The sequence below is a fragment of the Lingula anatina genome, chromosome 7 (genome assembly GCF_051362555.1).
Source record: "Lingula anatina isolate TDL-2025a chromosome 7, LinAna3.0, whole genome shotgun sequence".
Lineage (NCBI taxonomy): Eukaryota > Metazoa > Brachiopoda > Lingulata > Lingulida > Lingulidae > Lingula > Lingula anatina.
The window spans coordinates 16,910,635-16,929,916 of NC_141773.1; the positions used below are offsets into that span (position 1 = coordinate 16,910,635).

General features: G+C 36.2%; 1 protein-coding gene across 15 annotated transcripts in view; it reads right to left on the reverse strand.

Moving 5' to 3' along the window:
* The window catches only part of LOC106179754 (protein TANC2), a 103,183-nt gene that overhangs the window by 13,452 nt on the left and 70,449 nt on the right, over nt 1-19,282 (reverse strand). For 14 of the 15 annotated variants that reach the window (XM_087018455.1, XM_087018450.1, XM_087018453.1 and 11 more), the window contains one exon: nt 282-455. In XM_087018455.1, the coding sequence (XP_086874581.1) occupies nt 282-455 (174 nt within the window). Of the gene's footprint in view, nt 1-281; nt 456-3,235; nt 5,033-19,282 lie in introns of those variants that run through there. The other variant, XM_087018461.1, reaches the window with a different exon arrangement.

Sequence of the window (19,282 nt, forward strand, 5' to 3'; positions counted from 1 at the left end):
GACCAAGCTAGAGGAAGAGAAAAGCCATGCAATGTGCATTTTAAATGCCAAAATCATTTACCCCATATTAAGTATGGTTATAACATGCATAAGGGAAAAATGTTGTAAAATTAGGTATTCCACATACTCTTTCTCCTTACCCAGTCTCTTACACTTTCTGCTGCCCTCTTCCCCTCATTCTCTCCTCCCTCCCCCCCCCCCCAATCGTTTTTACCACCCCCATTACAATGCTAACCAACCCCCACCCCCTGAAGGAGTCCCCAAGTCCCAGTTCTACTCACTGGTGATAGAATGAGGCCTGTTGGCGGTGGAGGGTGGGCTGACACTGTTGGTTGTGCTGGCAACGCTCATCAGGGAGACGACACTCTCAGAACTGGGATCTCTGCTGAATGGCTTGAAGGAAGGATTGTAAGTCATCTGCAAGTTGCTGCCGTATTTGTCGCTGCCAGACGAGGCTGTAAAAATAGAATTAAAACGTTATTTATTGATTAAATGTTCATTAGTAAATCTAACATCTTCCTCAACCAACTGTAGTCATTTAAATCTGAAAAACAAATTCACACGTAAAATTTCTTTCCTTAAGTACAACCTTTTTCCCTACAGTCTCTCTCACAACTCTCTCTCTCTCTCCATAAAAAAAAACATGCTTTCACTGCCTTACTTCCTAAAACATAAAAGAAGAATATTGTGTCTGTCACTTGTTGTCTTTTGTTTCAACATGCAAACAAATGCCTGTGGTAACAATGACTTCCTATAATAATACATATCCTTCAACCATCCACATTCCCGAGTAGTAACCGCTGGGTTATAATGGCACAGTGGAATGCTATAATACATTTATCCTATTACTATCTTGAGAAAATCATTAATCTTCGGTCCTACTCATCATGTTGCTCTATACTGTTTGTGTTTACTTTATCCAGCAATGACATATTGCACTATTTGGGATATATAATATATCCAATGGACAAAATAATTCCTTTTGTTCTTTTACCTTAAAAGACTTAATATTCTCATGTTGAAAAATACAGCTTATTGTTTATGATAATGCATAGGTAATCAGGAGTCCACTTTTTCTCTTCATCATACACTTTTATAAAAGATCAGTTTATTTTGAACACTAAAATACTAAAATCTAATGGCAACACAGAAAAATCTTTCTTAATCCGTGAACATTAAATGCTTAGCCTTATCATTAACTGGCTACACACTGCAAAACACATGAGCAACTGTGTTACACATTTTTCCTTCACCTGCACAAATACTATAGGTCATCTTTATTAAAGTACCTGTATCTCTGTCTTAAAAATACCTGCCTAGTGGCAAAATATTTCTGAATACATGCATGTAAAAAACGGACAACCTTCTAAAACAACATTCTTGGTCAAGTACCCTTTGGCATTACACCTAAAACTGTTGTGTAGTCCAGTATACACTGCTGTTTGGCAAGTTGCCATCTTGTAGTAGTTCTTAATGGTGCTAATTCTTTCATACCTACAGTTACATTTACGGCAGTATTTTAGTGCTTTAACTTTATGAAGCACTTAACAATAAGTTAAGTTTTATTTAGTAATTAACAAACAAAAATTCCAGACACTATCTGCTCTTCAAGATAGATTTGAAGTTCAATTCTGAACTGCTGCGAACTATGTAATCTATGAAGAACCATGTCTTAATCTTATAATTCAGGCAAACATTTCTCTTATCAATGTTTATAAAAGGTTTTCTTTTGAAATTGCCAAAAATTACATGAAATTACCCCATCACCAGAACTTTTCCTATTATGTTTATATCTCATATTATTTTCCTTTGATGTTAAAATTAACTACACACAATGAAAATATCTTACAACAGTTCACCTAAAAATCCTCTTCCAAAAATAATCCAGCAAAAAAATCACCAAACTCACAACCAATCTTTTTTAGGCTTGTCTGCTCTTCTTGCCACAGGTCTAAATGTCATCAATGGTCAAAATGGTGGTAAAAACCACGGACTGTTAGTACCTATAACCCATAAAAGTTGAAAGCTGCCCAATTAAAGAGAACCAAGCCTGCGGCTTCATGGTTGGAGGATGGAGAGGAAAATAAACCACAGTTATTTATTTGGCTGGAGCACTAGGTTTGCCAGCAGTGCAAATATTTAGATGACTTTATGAGAGGAACTAATTTGGACATCACAATTACAGATGTTCAGGAGATGATTGGAATCTAACATGCAGACCCCTTTCCTTCCCTCCTACTAAGACCTTCTTCTAAGACCTTAAAATATAGAGTTCAGAGATGATAAATGATTTTTTGAAAAAAAATATCTCTATATTATCTCAGTGTATGTAATTAAGAACTTGAGAACGAGATATATGCATGCACATGTACACACACACACACACAGCTACTTAGAAATAAAACAAATGTTGGAAATAATTTTAAATACTGTCAAACAAATGAAAACAGTGACATGATAGTGAGTGATCTAAAAAAATGAAAAATGCACACACCTTCCACAATGTATACTGCATGATAAGAAAAACCCATTCCACACACAGCATCTAAAGCTGATAGTTATTACAGATATACCCCCTCCCCTCTCCCCATGCATGACACTGATAACAATGTAATATAAAGACAACTAAAACTTTTGACTTTCCTGTAGACATAGGCCCTCAAGAGCAAAACAAAGAACAAATATTTGAGTTGGTGTTACTCCTCCATGACATAAATTCCAGTCATTCTTTTTTTCAACTCTTCAGTCTTAGAAATCAGGAGAAAAGAACATGTGACATAGGGGACTCCAAACTGGCTACTCTAACACCACCCTGGCATTGGGTATAATACATAAAACATTAAAATGATATGGAGATCTACACTGAACAGACAGGACAAAACAACTATACATTCAAATCCAAACCACAGTCAAATTTGCAGACAACTATTTATCATCTGATATAAAATCAAGATGGATATATTAGTTTATAGTGTACTACACTTGCTGCATTATCTTTTCCCTTAATTCTTTTAATTCACTTACTGGTAAACCAATCATTATTTTAGTAGTCAAATAAAGATAAATTTGCAGAACAAACTGAATTAAGTAATGCATTTAGTGACAGTGAAGATTTTCCTTTGAGGTGGTGATTTCGATATCATAATATTAGACTAAAAATATACAAGGCAGATGTACAGAAATATGAAATATCATCAAGTTTATAGAAATAAATCAACATTATACAAATACCAACCTATGTCTGTCAGATCCTCGCAGGAAACCATGGCAAACACGCGTGCGTTCCCGCACTTCCCTGTCCACAACTTGGCACAAGAACTGCCACCATTGAGAGAGAGGGTGGAGTGAAAGAACCCCTGATACCTTAGGTTATTCATATTGGCACACCGCAGCACAGTGGGAAATTTTTACAAAATATTATCAAAATATACACTATAAGTATTTAGACTGCCACTAGTGGCTTCATCCTCAGAATGTTTGAACTGTTTCTGGCTGTCCCTTATACACAAGTAATGAGAGTACTCGAGTAGGCACAAGTTACGGCAAATTACCAGACCAGTGGCACTTCTATAAGATGATAATGAAGAGATCAAAATATACAATTTCATGCGTCCCTCATCAGGTGGTGGAAGTGATTTCTAATTTAGGATTATTGCCTGTTTATGTTGCTCATCTGATAGACTACATAAACAAGGAATATTAGGGAGCTCAATGGCAGGTTATGATATTGTCTGTCTCTCTCTGTAGGTTCTGTTCAGCTGTAAAAACTCCTATTTTTCAGGTGTGAAATATATGCTATGCCAGGAAGACATACCAAGATATTCACCATGGATGAAATCAGATACTGTGAAACCAGTGATTTTTTATGCCGTCCATTTGCTACTCCAGTAAATGTCTGATAAAACGGATCCCATTTTTTCCAATATGGTGATCAATTTTTCATATCCATATATGATATAAGGCTGTTCCAGAATTTTGAGATAATTTCTCTATTTCATGCCTGATCCATGATCTGAATGGCATAACATTCACAGAATTATAAATGATCCATAAATTTAGTGATATCTGCATCACACATGAACATCCCAATGAGCATTCCAATCTCCAACTGTCAGCTTATTTCTCAACAAGAAAATGTCTGCTCTGCTTCTGTTATCTTCAGAATGTTTACACCATGTATCTTAACGGAAGTCTTCATTTACACTGATATACCTAAACCTTCAAATCAGCTTGTTCAAACACATGCAAAACATATTCCAGCTATATCTTCAAGCAAAAAAACGAACTACTTTCCACGTCCTCCCAAGTATTTTCTCTCAAATGCCTGCTTTGTGAAAGACAGAACAGTATTTTACAAAAATATACGCTTTGGCATTAATTGGATAGCATCAATGAAACATGCAAAAAAAAAATTGCAGATCCTTCCATGAAAATAAACCCACTAAATTTTTTGGATGCAGGAATCTAGACGTCATAAAATAACACCTTTTTCTCCTTATCTAGTCCTAAAGTTTGATAAGGCCTCTTAAATATTGCTCTTCCCCTCAAGCTGAAGGGGAATGTGCCTGGTAAATATGTGCATTCATTTGGATAAACAGACACAATTTCAACAGACTTAATTCTTGAGATGAAACAAAACTGAAGATAATAAATGCCAAGTCATATATTAGACTCCTTTTGCAGCCAACGCATCAAACCATTGTTCCACAGTGAATTTCAGTCCTTCCTGGGATTACATTCCTCCATTTTCTTCTTTTCTACTTGAGAAATATACCTAGACCTGCCATGAAAGTCTATAAAATGCCCTATCAACACAGTTAACTTTGTCCCAGGTCCAATCTTATGCCACTTCCCCTGCTGTTACACCAACCAAGAAACCATGCAAATTACTTCTCAGCTGTCAAAAACCAGAAGTTTCAAACTTTCCACATCAATGATATAAGTCAGTGAGAATTATTGTTCTGCTGAGATGAAAAAAAAAGTATATTAAAACTCCATTGACAACCAAGAATGTTAAAATGTCACTGTGCACAAGTCTGGGTGGAGGACATGTGATTCCAGACTAGGAGTTAGTGTGCTTTAGCTATTTATTTATCTGTCAGTTTGTTTGTTTTTTTGACAGTCTTTCTCATTATCATCCTGAAACACCTTGATTAACAAGTCTCTGTCTATCATCTTTCTATTCAATGGTAGAACAAGAGCGAGCACACAATCCAAAGAGTAATTTCACTAACTATCCATAACCTGAAGTCACAGTCTTTTCAAAGGTGGGCTAAATGTATAGCACCAGCATGGATAAATATTAAGTCATGATTTTTCTACCAATTTTCAGTTTCATCCACAGGTTTGAAACGGAGTCAAACAGTGAGGACATTTACCACATATTATCAATACAAAATTTCACTGTCAGAATCCCATAAAGCACTATCCACGTTCTCCTTTACATGTTATTTACTCAGGGGCCCTTGGAATGGATAACTAATCCAAACACCCACAGTAAGGTATCCTGTGGTTATAACTCTCCAGGGCTGCAAGGCAGAGCTCCGGTTCTGCGCCCTCTAATAATGCTTCAGGTGTGACAGAACTGGTAAAAGAAATCTCAAAACAATGTTGGCCCAGTTCCCGAAGAGCTTGTCTGTCATCAATCTTTGAATGCAATTCTTACAACCACCTCCTCAGCTTCGGGGTGGAGAGATTTGACGCTGATGGGATGACATGTGTATTCAGGTAAACAGTCTCAACATCTAGTTAGTGTACACAAATTTTGTAGTCTTTTCTCTTGAATGGGTAGCAGAGTTGATCTTTCGTAAAAACTTGAGTATATTTAAACATGTCTTCTTTCAAATGTAGTGCTTCATTCTGCTCTGATTAATTGACAAATCACACAGTAAGGGAATCTTTGAGCAAAATAGCTGGAAGAAGTACAAATTCCTTGTTGAATGTAACCATACCTGTGCAAGCAATAACAATGATCTAACTGCTATACAATAAAATTCCCACAAGATGACTAATATTCCCCTTTCAGTTTATAATTCCTGGTATTCAGGTGACTTCCTAGCAAAAGACTACAAATCTTTCAGTAAAAAGAAAATGTAACTGCATTTAAAAATGAATTAGCTCATCTCAAACTTCACAATCCATTATCCATTTCAATCTCTGTTATTTCTTTCAATCTCTGAATTTCCACCTCTATATGTACACACTCCGTATTCGTTAATCCTTCCAAGCTGACCTTATAATCCAAATGTCGTAATCTTTCATGGGTAAATAGTCCTTAATGCATGGTATGCCTCCCATCTGCTCTATCTGAAAGTTTTATTATAATTCAAGGTTCCATATAAAGGCAATCTGACCAGTAATAATGTCCATAAGAGTCAATGAGGTCTAGTTTCACTCAAAACACAGTGTGTATCCTATCTTTGGAATATTCCTTGTATATAGAAAAGGGATTTTTTGTTCTGTTATTAACCGCCAGATCACATTCTTAGACTACGGTTGTCCTTTATTTATTCATTTATTTATTTTTTACTTTCAACAGCCATAAAATGTGGAAATGGTCTACTTGAAACAGTGCTGTAGAAATTTTCAGTTTCAAAATCTATCAACCTGCAATTGTGGCACAGCATTATAAAAATCTGAACATCTTTCTTCCTTCAATTATCTCAGCATCAGTCTTGTGCAGGTAAATGAATGGCATCACATAAATAAACATCCAAGGTGCCAAAATTTCTGACCAATTTCCATATGTCACCGTGCCATACTGTACTATGTGACTGATAACGTGAGCTCAGTTTCAACCACACCAGTCTACCACCATGCGTACCAGTGAGAGTAAGACGGTGCAATATCACACCTCAAGGTGCCAATAATATCCACACAATATCCTCCGTAGCTGATAACTCGGTGTCTCCGTATACACAGTACCATGCAATGAACGAGCACACCTGATTAAGAAGGAATGTGAACGCCTGATTAAAACCTTCCTCCTCTCATGTATGCATGCTCTTTTTGATAACGTGCTTCCTCACTTTCGTTAAGTCATCGCTTGAAATTCTATTAGATAACACCATTCCACTAGTTAAATATCCATGCATATTCAATTCATTGCCCTTTTGCTCTCATGAAGTCATCACGATGAAGGCACCTTAGAAGACAACACTGCTCTCTTCTTGTGAAACTAGTCTTTATATCAGTGTACGCCCCTGGTTTAATTAAGTCATCACCTGTGATCCTATAAGACAGCAAATCTCCTATGCCCTATAAGAATGGATTTGCATTTACATTAGTTCCTTAATAAATGGGTTCTAATATGATGTGCTATACTGTAGCAGATGGCTAACAAGCTCACAAACAAGGCAGTATGGTAGCAGTGCCTCCTATGTGTGATGTTTACTGACAATTCACAATGCCCATCAATGGGAGGCACTGGTTATAATAAAGCTCAATACCTCCCTGAAGTATAATGGACTTAACTAGAATGATGAAAGAGTTCACTGGTCCTTTACACAGGGAACAGGCCCTCATGACACAGGGAATAGTGTTAACCTTACACTGAGGATGTTCTGAGCATTCAGTTTATCTTCTGGCCATGACAGAACTTGGTGACGCTCCTCCGTGTACAATATATCACTTTGTGCCCTCTTTGCAAACAGCGTGGGTTTGACACACAAAGTTACAGTGTTCTTACTTGTGACTTGCGCAAGGTCTTAAATCATGCACGCTTCACACAGAGTTATGTTGTATTTTTAGAATCTCCTTGTTTAATAACATGTGGTACCTCTGTCAATCAAATCATTGCCATAGCAACGAAGGAAAATTGTGCCACTCATGATATGCTGAAAAAGTAATCCAATCTGAAAAGTAAATTGTATCTATCTTATTAGACACAGAGTAGCTAGTCTTGAAATTTAGCAATCGCAAACTGAAGTAATATCCACTGTGACAGAATGCACATCATTGCAGAAGACCACTGTTTCAGTACAACTATCCTCCTGACAAAATTACAGTAAAATCCCGCTCTTCAAAGTCAATGCCATTGTAAACAAGCTGTCAATTACAAAACTTTGTCAGCAGGGAAAACTGCAGTGAATGTTTGACACCGATTACAAGCACAATAGAACAAGCAGTTCCATTTAGAATGGCACTGCAGAGATGGTCATAAATGCTTGTCATTCGCTGGTCAAATCAGCAGATGTCCTCTGATATCCTAAATGACCAGAGTACATCTGTTTTTCACATCGAGAAGGGTTCAATTAGCCTGATAACATCATAAAACACCTTCTAATGGGCCAGCTAACACTGTCGTGAAGGTCACTTCTGCTTGCCTACGTAGATATTAATTCTCACGATGGCAGTTTAATTATCGATTTGAATTGTGAGAAAATACTTGTCAAAAGTAGAGATGACCATACTTTTAATGATGCAGGTAAATTTGAATCACATCCTTTGAAAAATAAATTATAATGATGTGTTGAAAAAAACTGCTCCTGCTACAAATCCATGGTTTCAGAAAATCCTCAACAAAGTCCCATATTTCAGGTACAATGCTGGAAGGCAAAAAAAGTAAGATGGCCTTTCTAAATGCCCTTACTAACAAATTGCCTCACTGGTCTTTAAGTTAACTGGTCTTTTGATGTAGCAGACCAGTTTCCAATAATCATCAGTCCAATCCCTATTTTATCATCTCCCTTGGCATATGCTTCCTGTTTCTCTTGTGTCCAGTTTCACCTGTCTAACCAATGTGCAGATGCTTGAGAAAATAACTACGCTGCAATTATCATTGGTCTAAATGTCTTTCTTCTTTAAATCATCCAAAGAAAGCACTTTCTGCTTATCTTCATGCATGCAGGTTCACACTGCACCAACTTGTTGCAGACGTCCAGACAACGAGAGGTTCTTTTTGTACAGCAAGTTTTTTTTTTCGTGACACATGTGCTGATACCCCAGTAAATTAGTACCCTGTAATGTTACCCTTTGCAGCCCTTTGACCTCTTTGTTTCTCCCCTACACTGAATCACACTGTGTAATCTAGGCAAAAAATCTCCATTACTCCTTCTTCCTTCAGAGTACTTGACTTGTTAATATTCACCACTGATCCAATCTGGTGGACGTATGCACAATAACAGGCCCAGACCTCAGAGAAATGTTCTTTGAATTGTGAGACCAATACCATTACACTCCCCTCCTCTCGTAGTCTGCTGTACAAGTGACTGTGCGTTTTTTCCTTCTCCACATAAAATAACATTGAACCATATATTACTACCCCCTCAAAACACAACTGATGTCAGGAATGAATTCGCCAAGGTGAATCTCGTTATATTTCATAACAGATTCAATCTGGTGGAGGTTTCCACATCGATACCCATGTCTCTGAAGTTTACAGAATTAACAAAAGTAACAGTGAGACCCCAGCCCTAACTCACTGCAGGCCACTTACTTTTATTACTATTATCATCAAATCTGGTCTGAACAAATAGATGTGCCACATTAACTAGTGCCACTGATGGGCAGTCCCCACCCAATAGAGAACTGCAAAGAATAAATCTCTTAAAGCACATAGTCTAGTCTAGAACAGTGCGGGCGTATCTGATATCGACTGCGATTTACTGTTCTTAGATTAAGTAGCCAGGAACGTCTGAAACCTGCATGATTTCTTTCCAATTAACAATAATGCTCAGATAAATTAATGCCTGCAGTGCCATATTGCACTGTCCAATTTCTTTTTAATTAATGATAAAGCTCAGTTAAATCAATATTTGCTACAGTTGAATTGCACTGAAAACTTGCAGGTAACACAGGTTTGTGCCCAATCAATTAGCTACATATTTGTTCTTCTCAGTTCTTTATCAGTTTATGCTTAAACCAACTTTGGAACAAAATTCCTAATTAAAACTACATCTGCTTTTACTTGATTTACCTGCAGGGCTAAATTAAAATCCTAATCAAAATCTGTTTCGATTTTTGTCTGTACTCAAGGCTTTACCTGCACATTTCATTATGTATATCTCCAATCATTTGAAATTAAATTAATAAAATTTTTTCTTTATAATTCTTTTTCAATTTAGATATCAAGTGTGCATTATCAAAGCCCTTTTATCCATCTTGAATGGTAAAAATATACAATATTACAGTAGTTGTAGACAATTGTTCACAAGCTTTCTAGTCTACAACTGGGAGGTGACCATGCATCAGCTGCTGCTGGTAGCATCCCTGCATCTGTCATCTTGAACCGATAGAGCCAGAAATTGATTTTAATCCAATTTTCGGTGAAAAACAAAGTGGAAGAGAAAACTTTCCCACGTTCAAACTAGCTGCTTTCGACCTCCATAGCATCTGTATCTTATTGTCTATAATAAGATAAATCCCTTTCCTTCAGATTCTTGGCCCATGTTTTCCTGTAGTTTTCTCACTAGTTGTCATATCCAATTTCACAGTGTGGATAAATCAAAAAGTGTTGTTTTGAAAAGTCAACATGGCATTTTAAGAACAGCCATTGTTTAAATATCATTGTGAAATAGGATAAGTGTTATTGAAAAAAAAAAGCATTAATGCCTGATATTAAATTTAAACCAAAAAATGCATGCAGTTTACATTAAGGAAAATATTCAAAATATGAAACAATACAACTGCAAATTGTAGCAATGTTTCCTCAATCCACAGCTTAATACTTTTTGATGCTGAAAAGTATTTTTTTAAATCAAAAATGGTATCTACTGTTTTTTTCCTAATATGTTGTATCCCTAACATCTTCCTTAATTTACACATATTCTTATAGCAAGTCTTTACATCAGCAGTTACATAACTGTCTAGCATATATTCCACTGAACATTTCTAGGGTGGTTGGGACATCTTCAGGTGTTTAACATTAAGTTGCTGTCACCAGTAGGGACACCAATGACAGCCTCGCTACAGCAGTGTCACCAAAAGTGACACTTGAACTGGCTGTGTCTTCTCTACTGTCATGAGGGCTGTCACCTGACACAGAAACGGGGTCTGCCATGTCTCCCGTGATTTAAGACATTAACGAATCCCTTTTCCTGTCTGCTTCCAAATTTAACAATGAAAGTGGTTTCAAGCTTGGAAAATTACAACAATTTCTTTTAAAACATATTCTATTAGAAATTAAAAAGATGCAATCGATGCATTTCTTTATTCTCTCACACAGACTAGACAGGATGAACTTAATCTTTGGTTCTGAAACAGGAATGTACCAAGAAGTCTGGTATGCAAACAGAAACAGACTTCTACAATATTTTTTGTTCCCCATCTAACCTGATGAACTCTTTAAGCTTAATCTGATGTTACACGGCTGCTTGAAGGAATTACGATTAAGGAGTTAATACCCATACTTGTGTTACTGTTAGTTACAGTCATGTGCCCGCCTTTGAAATGGAATCTTTTTTCAAATGGTTTAATAGCCTTGGAGTGTTTACACAGGGTCTTTGTTAAGGGTTTTTTATTCTCATTGTTTAACAATTGAGTCAGAATTTGAGTACATTTTAAAACAAATTAAGATATAGTGTTAAACCATATAGACTTGTTTCACTCCTCTAGAAATGAAATTCTCCAAAAAAGCAAACATTTTATCTTTCTCTTTTAAACTTTTCTTTGAATCAGAGGCATTTTCCCCCTCTTTCATTTCTCAAACTTAAACTATTTTTTAAAACCAAAATATCTCTCTTTTATTAAAATAATAACTGACTTAGATCTTTCATTCCGTCACTTCATAAATCAAATTGCTTTCTTGATGAAGGAATCCTAGAAATGTTCTCATAAAGGGCACCCAGCTGGCCACAACAAATGTCCACTTTCTCATGGCTCTTTTCAACTATGGACTTTTTTCCCATGACATATCACACTTCAGTGTTACCTTCAGTACAAAGTAGCAAACATCATATGGCATCTCCAACAATCTGACTTATTAAACCCCACATTTCAAATTTCCCAAAGATCATAACTGTGACAGTACAATGGCTTGTTTGCTCTTCAAGTTGGCATGGTAAAATTTAATTTATGGCAATCTATAAAAGTGCAATGAGTCAATCATGCAAATAGCTCTCTAAAAGAAAAAAAACCCAGCCCTTGCATTTTTTCACTACTGCATTCTTGTCATGATACTTGTCAGCTTTTTTGAAGGACAAGTTTGAATATGTATATTCAGACAGACTAGCAAACTGGTAATGTAAAATGAATCAGATTTTAGGACAAGCGTATGTAGAGAGCAAACATCTCAGGTTGGATACTTCAGAAATGGGAGGAATAAATGGACTAAAAATAACACCGGAGGCTGTCCCCGTGACAGTTGCACTATCTACAGGAAGCAACTATATGTATTCATTTGCATCAAGTGTTTTGGTGACCAGAATGGTTATTTGCAAATTATAAAAAAAGTGTAAGATTTTATATACATTCAACTTATGATATAAATTAAGACAGATATTCAGTGAAGGCAGAGAAATATTTTCTCTTGGCATAGGTACAAAACAAAGAAAAAACTATTTCAAACAAGGTCTTTTAGAATCTCCTTTAACTTATACTAATCAAATGGGGGAGGGGGGGTGGACAGGGTCATTCTTCCTGCCACAAAATTAGTCTTCAACATCCAATTTAGGATCCACTGACAATTGACACTGTGGTAAGGGACCACAGCATTCCTTTTACACATTACAGGTGTTTTATGGCCCTTAAAAAGGCTCCCGTCACCTGGTAACCCTGATACTATTAGCATGCTCTGATAATTGCTACATTATAATCTGTGGCTGACTTGGTTTCATATGGCAAGGTGCAGTGTTTGTTGTTCCAAGTTGAAGTTGTTTGTTTGCAACAATTTTTTTTTATGGAAATGGTACACCATTTGTCTACTATGTACTTCAAGAACATCCACAAACCTTATATCCATATGGATATCACTTTTATTAAAATGACAGCAGCTTTAAAAAATTAATATCTTTTGAAGCTCCAAAATTACCAAGACTTCAAAAAATATTCTAAAATACGTCATTATACCATAAATTCCATATAAGCAACGTAGAAAGTCTGCAGGAAAGGGGGGGGGGGGGGGGGGGGGGGGCTAAATCATGGCCCAGTAGCAGCAGTATTAAAAATCCATATAATAAAAAATTTAGTGGAGTTACCACAGTTAGAGAATGTTACACCCTGCAGGGCAGGTACATCTAGACACCATATTGTTGTGAAAAGTATGTGTGCCCTGTCTGTGACCATTGAATCAATATGTTCTTTATCAAGGCTAACACGAACAGCTCAAGAGTACTGCGAGGACTTGGGCACTATTTTCTCCTGGGAGAATGTCTAAACCGAAGGTGAGGTTTGAATATTTTATGATTTTTGTTGTAATGGGTTTACACCTGAAAGGGAATAATTACTGAGAGAATGATAAAGAAAGATACAGAAAAGTCATTAAGGGAAAGGGATCCCAATTGAAAAATTTATGTGCCTTTTTTTCATAAATGTAGAATGATAGGTATCTAGTGCTCCATAGACTAATTTATAAATTCTAATGCCTTTAAACCTAATTATGACAGCCAAATTCAATATGATAAAATTCCAAAACATACCATTTGTACTTATCATTTGTGCATCACTGAAAAAAACAAAAATTCGACAAAGCAGAAAATAATTAACTGCTTTCTCTCTTTTTTGCCCAAAATAATCAAGAAGGACACATAATCATTTTCAACCACCATAGAAAAATTAGGATAAAAATAAAATCTGAAAACAACTAGCACTGTATTACACAGAGACCTTTGACTGCTACACTGGGGTCATTGTGCAAATAACATATTGTTTAATGTGAGAATAAAGTCAAAGGTGGCTCTTACTATTGTTTTTTCCCTCAACAGTTCAGTAATCCTTGCACGACTGGAATGTCAAACATGCAACAAAACATTGCAGGATAACTTTGTGTGCGGTCTTATGAAGTTACTGTATTGATGAACTCTTCTTCTGAGAAAGTTTATCACAATTGTGTTAGTTGAGCACAACACATTCTTTCACATCTGAAACACCTTTACTTGTCTTCAAGTCTACCAAAGGTACCAAAATGAGCTGCAATACCAGCACCCATGCAATGGATGCTGAAAACTAATCTAAGCAGTCAAAAATTACAATACACACACAATTCCATGCAAATATTTCATGTTAAAAAAGGTTGCACCTTATTCTTCTAAAATAATTTGCTCCTACATTTACACACATAATTCAGATTATCAGCTCTGATAAGGTAAGTTATTTCCTACGGTATTTTAAATTACTACTTTTAATCCACTAATCCTGCACTCCACCCTCTAACTACAACTTGTAATATACCTCAAGCAACCACTAATCAGCTAGTATCAAACACCAGAGAACCCAGTGACTCCATGTTTAGTGGTAAATGTCTAGTCAATCTCCAAAATGATTCACAGGGGTGTCTGGTCATAAAAGCTATGTGTATTACACTTGTAATAGGGATGTTAACAGCAATTCAGAAACAAAGGGGCAGAAAATTTGGGGCAACTATGGAGTTTTATATCAATCCGGAGGCTGCCAATAAAATTACTATTTTAAAAAAATCTGCCAACTGATGGAAATGTCTGTGACAACAGTAATAAAAAGGAATAAAGATTTTTGTGGGGCACCAACACATAACTTATGGGATATTTTTCTTGGTCTTTAACAACTAAAAAAAAATGTAGCAATATAATCAGATGCAGACAAAAATCCAATGAGCTGATGTAAAGAAAGCTTTACCAATTGCAATTCCAGCCAATTTTACTTAGACAACTGACAGTAATCTAAAACTTCACCAAAACTCCAGAGCAGAAGCTTTTGGACGTGTTGCATAAAACAAATTTTCTTGCCCTTTGACAATTTCACCGGTATTTGATGCAGTTGCAGCAGTTAAAAAGATTTAAACTGTACCTAAAAGATTCTCAAAACATTCAAAAGTTACTAGTACCTTCATTCTGCAGACAAGTTATAACAAACATCTTTCCTCACATTGAGTGTTCACTTCCACAGCGGATCATCATCATCTGAAATAAGTTCCCAACTTCCCACGTTCTTTGCTCTTGGTTTTACTGGCCTACTGCAACAGTTTACAAAGTCACACAAGAAGTTTTTATTTAAGTGAACTTCAGGTCATTCCTGCCTGGTGTCAGATATAAACTACATGTATCATGTATTTTTTTGTTTTACTCATAACTCCTCCACTGTTCTTCTTCATCTGTTGAATTCCCACACAATTTATTGAGAAATTGAGAAATGTTCCAAAGATGCCACATTTGCCAATCTCTGTACGAATCTGGTCAATTTCTACTGCTACATTCAATCATTCATGAAGCTGTGTTTTTTTCAAGACATCCTTCCAACTAGAATGAGATTCTTCTCCTCATCGATGCCAATCCAAGCGATGTAATGATTCCAAAATGCAGTCAGAGGCTTAACCAGGCTTGCATACATTCTTTTTAACATCTTCTCCACAATACTCCCACATAAATGGCTGCTGCTCAAACTGGAATCAATGCTTCTCTTGCTGGGAACCAGTGTAAAACAAAGGCTTTCAAAAACCTGTTTTCTCACCCTATTTTTATGATCCTATTTTATGTATTGTGGATGACAGCATAACATCAGGGCTCTCTGTCTGTTTTTTGGACAAATTAAACACTTTATTCCATCTAGTTAGCGTCAGGGTTGTTTACGCCGATGAGTTTTTCAGCATTACATCATGTTTTCTTATCTCTGCCAAATAACAAATGCTATTGTCATTGCCTCTCTCCCTTCCAGTTAGTAAAAAGCACACATCTTTGCCAAGAGCACCTGTAATGTTATCTCATACCATTTAATTGTCTCAGCTTAGATGACAGGAAGCCTATGAAGGGATAGCCCCTGTTTACTGAAGCTGTCACGGCCAGACAGATAAATAATTCGTAATGTTGGTTAAAACCACACAAGGGAGCTATTATAAAACCACATTGGTATGCAACCCTCAGACTGTTACTGTAATACACCTTCCACTTTGACTGTGTTAATCTTCAGCAGCTGTATCTTTTTTTAACCCTAAGTACGATTACTTGACTTTTTCCTTTCCTGACTGCAGGGTAATAACAAGAAGAGTTAGTAATTGCTTCAAGTCAGGTTTGTCACATGAGCTTTGTCAAAACTCAAGTTAACAGACTGTAAAAATTGTTTGCTTCTCATAAAGCACAAAGACTTTCCAATTTAAACAAAACCAAGGTTTCATTAGATTGCTCAACTCATTGAACCACTGTAAGTTACCTCATCCTTTTCTTTTCACTGGTATTTCATCGATGGCATTGTCTTCTTGTTTCTTTTCTCCTTTCTATTTCTTTCAATATTTAAGAACTTTCAGTCACGAATACTGTCCGTCCATCTTTAGCCCACAAAGTGTGACAGGTAAGATGTACAATAATGTTAAATGTTCTCAAAGGTTGTCTCCTTTCTGGAAAACTAAGCTGGGTTTCTCCTTTCTCATGTGTTTTACCAGCAAGTCTAGGCCTGCTCAGACATTCAGCACCAGGAATCTGAACTATGCTCAGTCAGAGTCTAATATAATTCTGATCATTACTGATAACCAGGGTGTCAATTATCATTTGTATCCTCCTCCCGCAAGTCAGAGACAATCAGAAAGATATGCCTTCATAATGTCACTGTCCACATGCCAAATTTTCTAACTTACCAAAGAAAGTTCATAAAAGCTTCTCCACATAGGAAATTCTTATTATTAGTCTTTTTCCTGTATTTCTGCTCAATGATAAGTAAACAATTACTGTTTCATCCACTTGATACTATGACTTTTTTTCGATGTAAGATTTGTACAGACCACTTTCAGATACACATCTGTAAGCACTGTATCTCTGACAGTCAGTTGTAACAATTGTGTTTTTTGCCTGGAAAACATTTGACACACACAAAAAAAAAAGTTATGTTGATAGTTACATCACTTATCCACAAAACAAATGCCTTGACTCCAACCTCTTCTTCTGAATCAGTCCTTCGTGTAGAGGTAAAAATTTTCATAACATTATAATATCAACATGAAGTGGATGTCACTATGGGATATAGTTTCTGTGGAGTGTGTATGTAGAGAGCAGTTCCCATTCATATCACATATCACATCACTGTTATGGAAGAGCAAACCTTGGGTTAAATTGGACGTGTAATCTTTAAGAATCCCTATCTGTCATTCCGCTTGTCCTCCCAGGCAGATCATCTTTGTGACACTACAGTAGCACTCATAAATACTGCTACGGTGGAGATGCAGTTACGACAGGTTTTTAACTGTGGTAAATCTTCCGCAGCTGTGCCGTTAATCGTGATCATTACTGTAGCACATGGCTACACAGCAGTGTCTCTGGCATGCATAAAATATGGCATGAATAAAATTTATGACATTATCATTGATATCAGAATACTAATAATAATTTTGTACACCCAATTTGTATGACCCACTTGGTCACTGACCCATACATTTGTAATGTCTTGTTTATCTTCATACTACTAGTAGGTTGATTCTGAAATGCACGTACATTTATTTTCAGACATATTAGGGATAACATTTCTACAAAGTTACTTCCAACTTTTGTTACTGGCTTGCAGGCCAACGTTTCAACAATTCTAATACTTGCATACAAGTAGCTGTAAAAAAACTAACAACTCTTAGTGTGCACTTAAATTGTTCTGTCCTTAGCAATTTCATATACAGCACTGAAGATCATATAATTTTATCGACACAAACAAGTTCCCTGCAGCATCATGCATAGTTTTTTAACTGCCCAATTAAAATAAATGTGTAGACAATGCAAAGACAACAAAAGATGTACAGAAATATGTCAATTATCACAATTCACTTCCCAAGCACCAGGTTACTTTCTTATCTGCATTATATCAGAACTTCCATCGTTGTGATAATGAGAGCTTGTTACGGCTTAATTCCCACATTTAAAAGCTGAATTAAAACGCCATTAATAATGATATACTCAAGATAAGGACTAGGTTAATAATCTAATTATCACGTTAATCCTCTTAAAAGAACAATCCCGCCCTGTTTTTCACTATCTATACTACATTAATTGTTGCGTCTTAAGGAAACCCTAGAGAAGGACACAAATTGTTTAGCTGGAATAACAGCTCTTCGTTATCTAAGCTCCAATGGCTCATTTTGCAAATGGGAAAATGATACGCATTTCCCTTTTCACCTTAGAGTTGCTCAGAGTGCAGAAGGTGATCTATTTAATCATGACACACCCTGTCTCTCCGCTGTACCTCCAATGACAAATATGGAACCCAGTCCTGAGTGGAAATTAACTGCTGAAGATGATCCATTAATAAGGTGGACAGGCGAAAACCAGTATTATTGTTATATAATGACCATTTCAATAGTAGAGCTACTGTGTATAAGCATTGAGGATGTTGCTGAATATAAATGGCAATGCTATAAATGATGAGAGGAAACAAATGAAATTGATGATGACGATGATGACAATCCAAGAGTACAAGTCAAAAACCTTAGGATGCATTATCTGATCCTTTATATTTAATAATCTCTGCAGGTAAATATCACCTGTCAAATCTTACTGTATCATTTGTATAAAAACAAAAAAGTTTATATCTCTATACTACATACATGCACACCTTTCTCATCTGAGAGAATGGCAGCACTGGTTATATGATATCATGTCTCACATGGAAGGCCCCTCCCCTTTCTCCCCCTCCCATACTGTGTTTCCATAGATCTCCCACATGCACCTCAAATGATAATATCCAACACTGTCCTAGACTCTTTGGTCAAAGTTTTGATTTCAGTAACCACAAACTAGAAAAGGTTACCACAAACTGATACAGCATTCAAATAAGATTTTACTACAATCTTATTAGTATACATTTATAAGCACATATTCATCTACACACAAATGCAACAACAGAGACACGATGTTACAGATATCTTTGCTTGTTTTAGATGTATTAAGTTTAACTACACTGTTTCATATTATTCACAACTTTGATAGTCAAATTAAAGCTAAAGTAAACTACATGTGTATACTACCACTACAACGTTAACACCAACATAAGTAACTATATAGCATCTTTATAGAGAATCACAACCTTCTTGTAAACCAGTATTTATGCCACTTTTTCTACAATAAAGTCTAGGATAAAAACACTACAGGATGGCTAAGACAGATAAAATATAAACATCACAATAACATCTACAGACATTTATGCATAGAAGCTAACATAAACCTCACCTTTTTCTGCCATTATG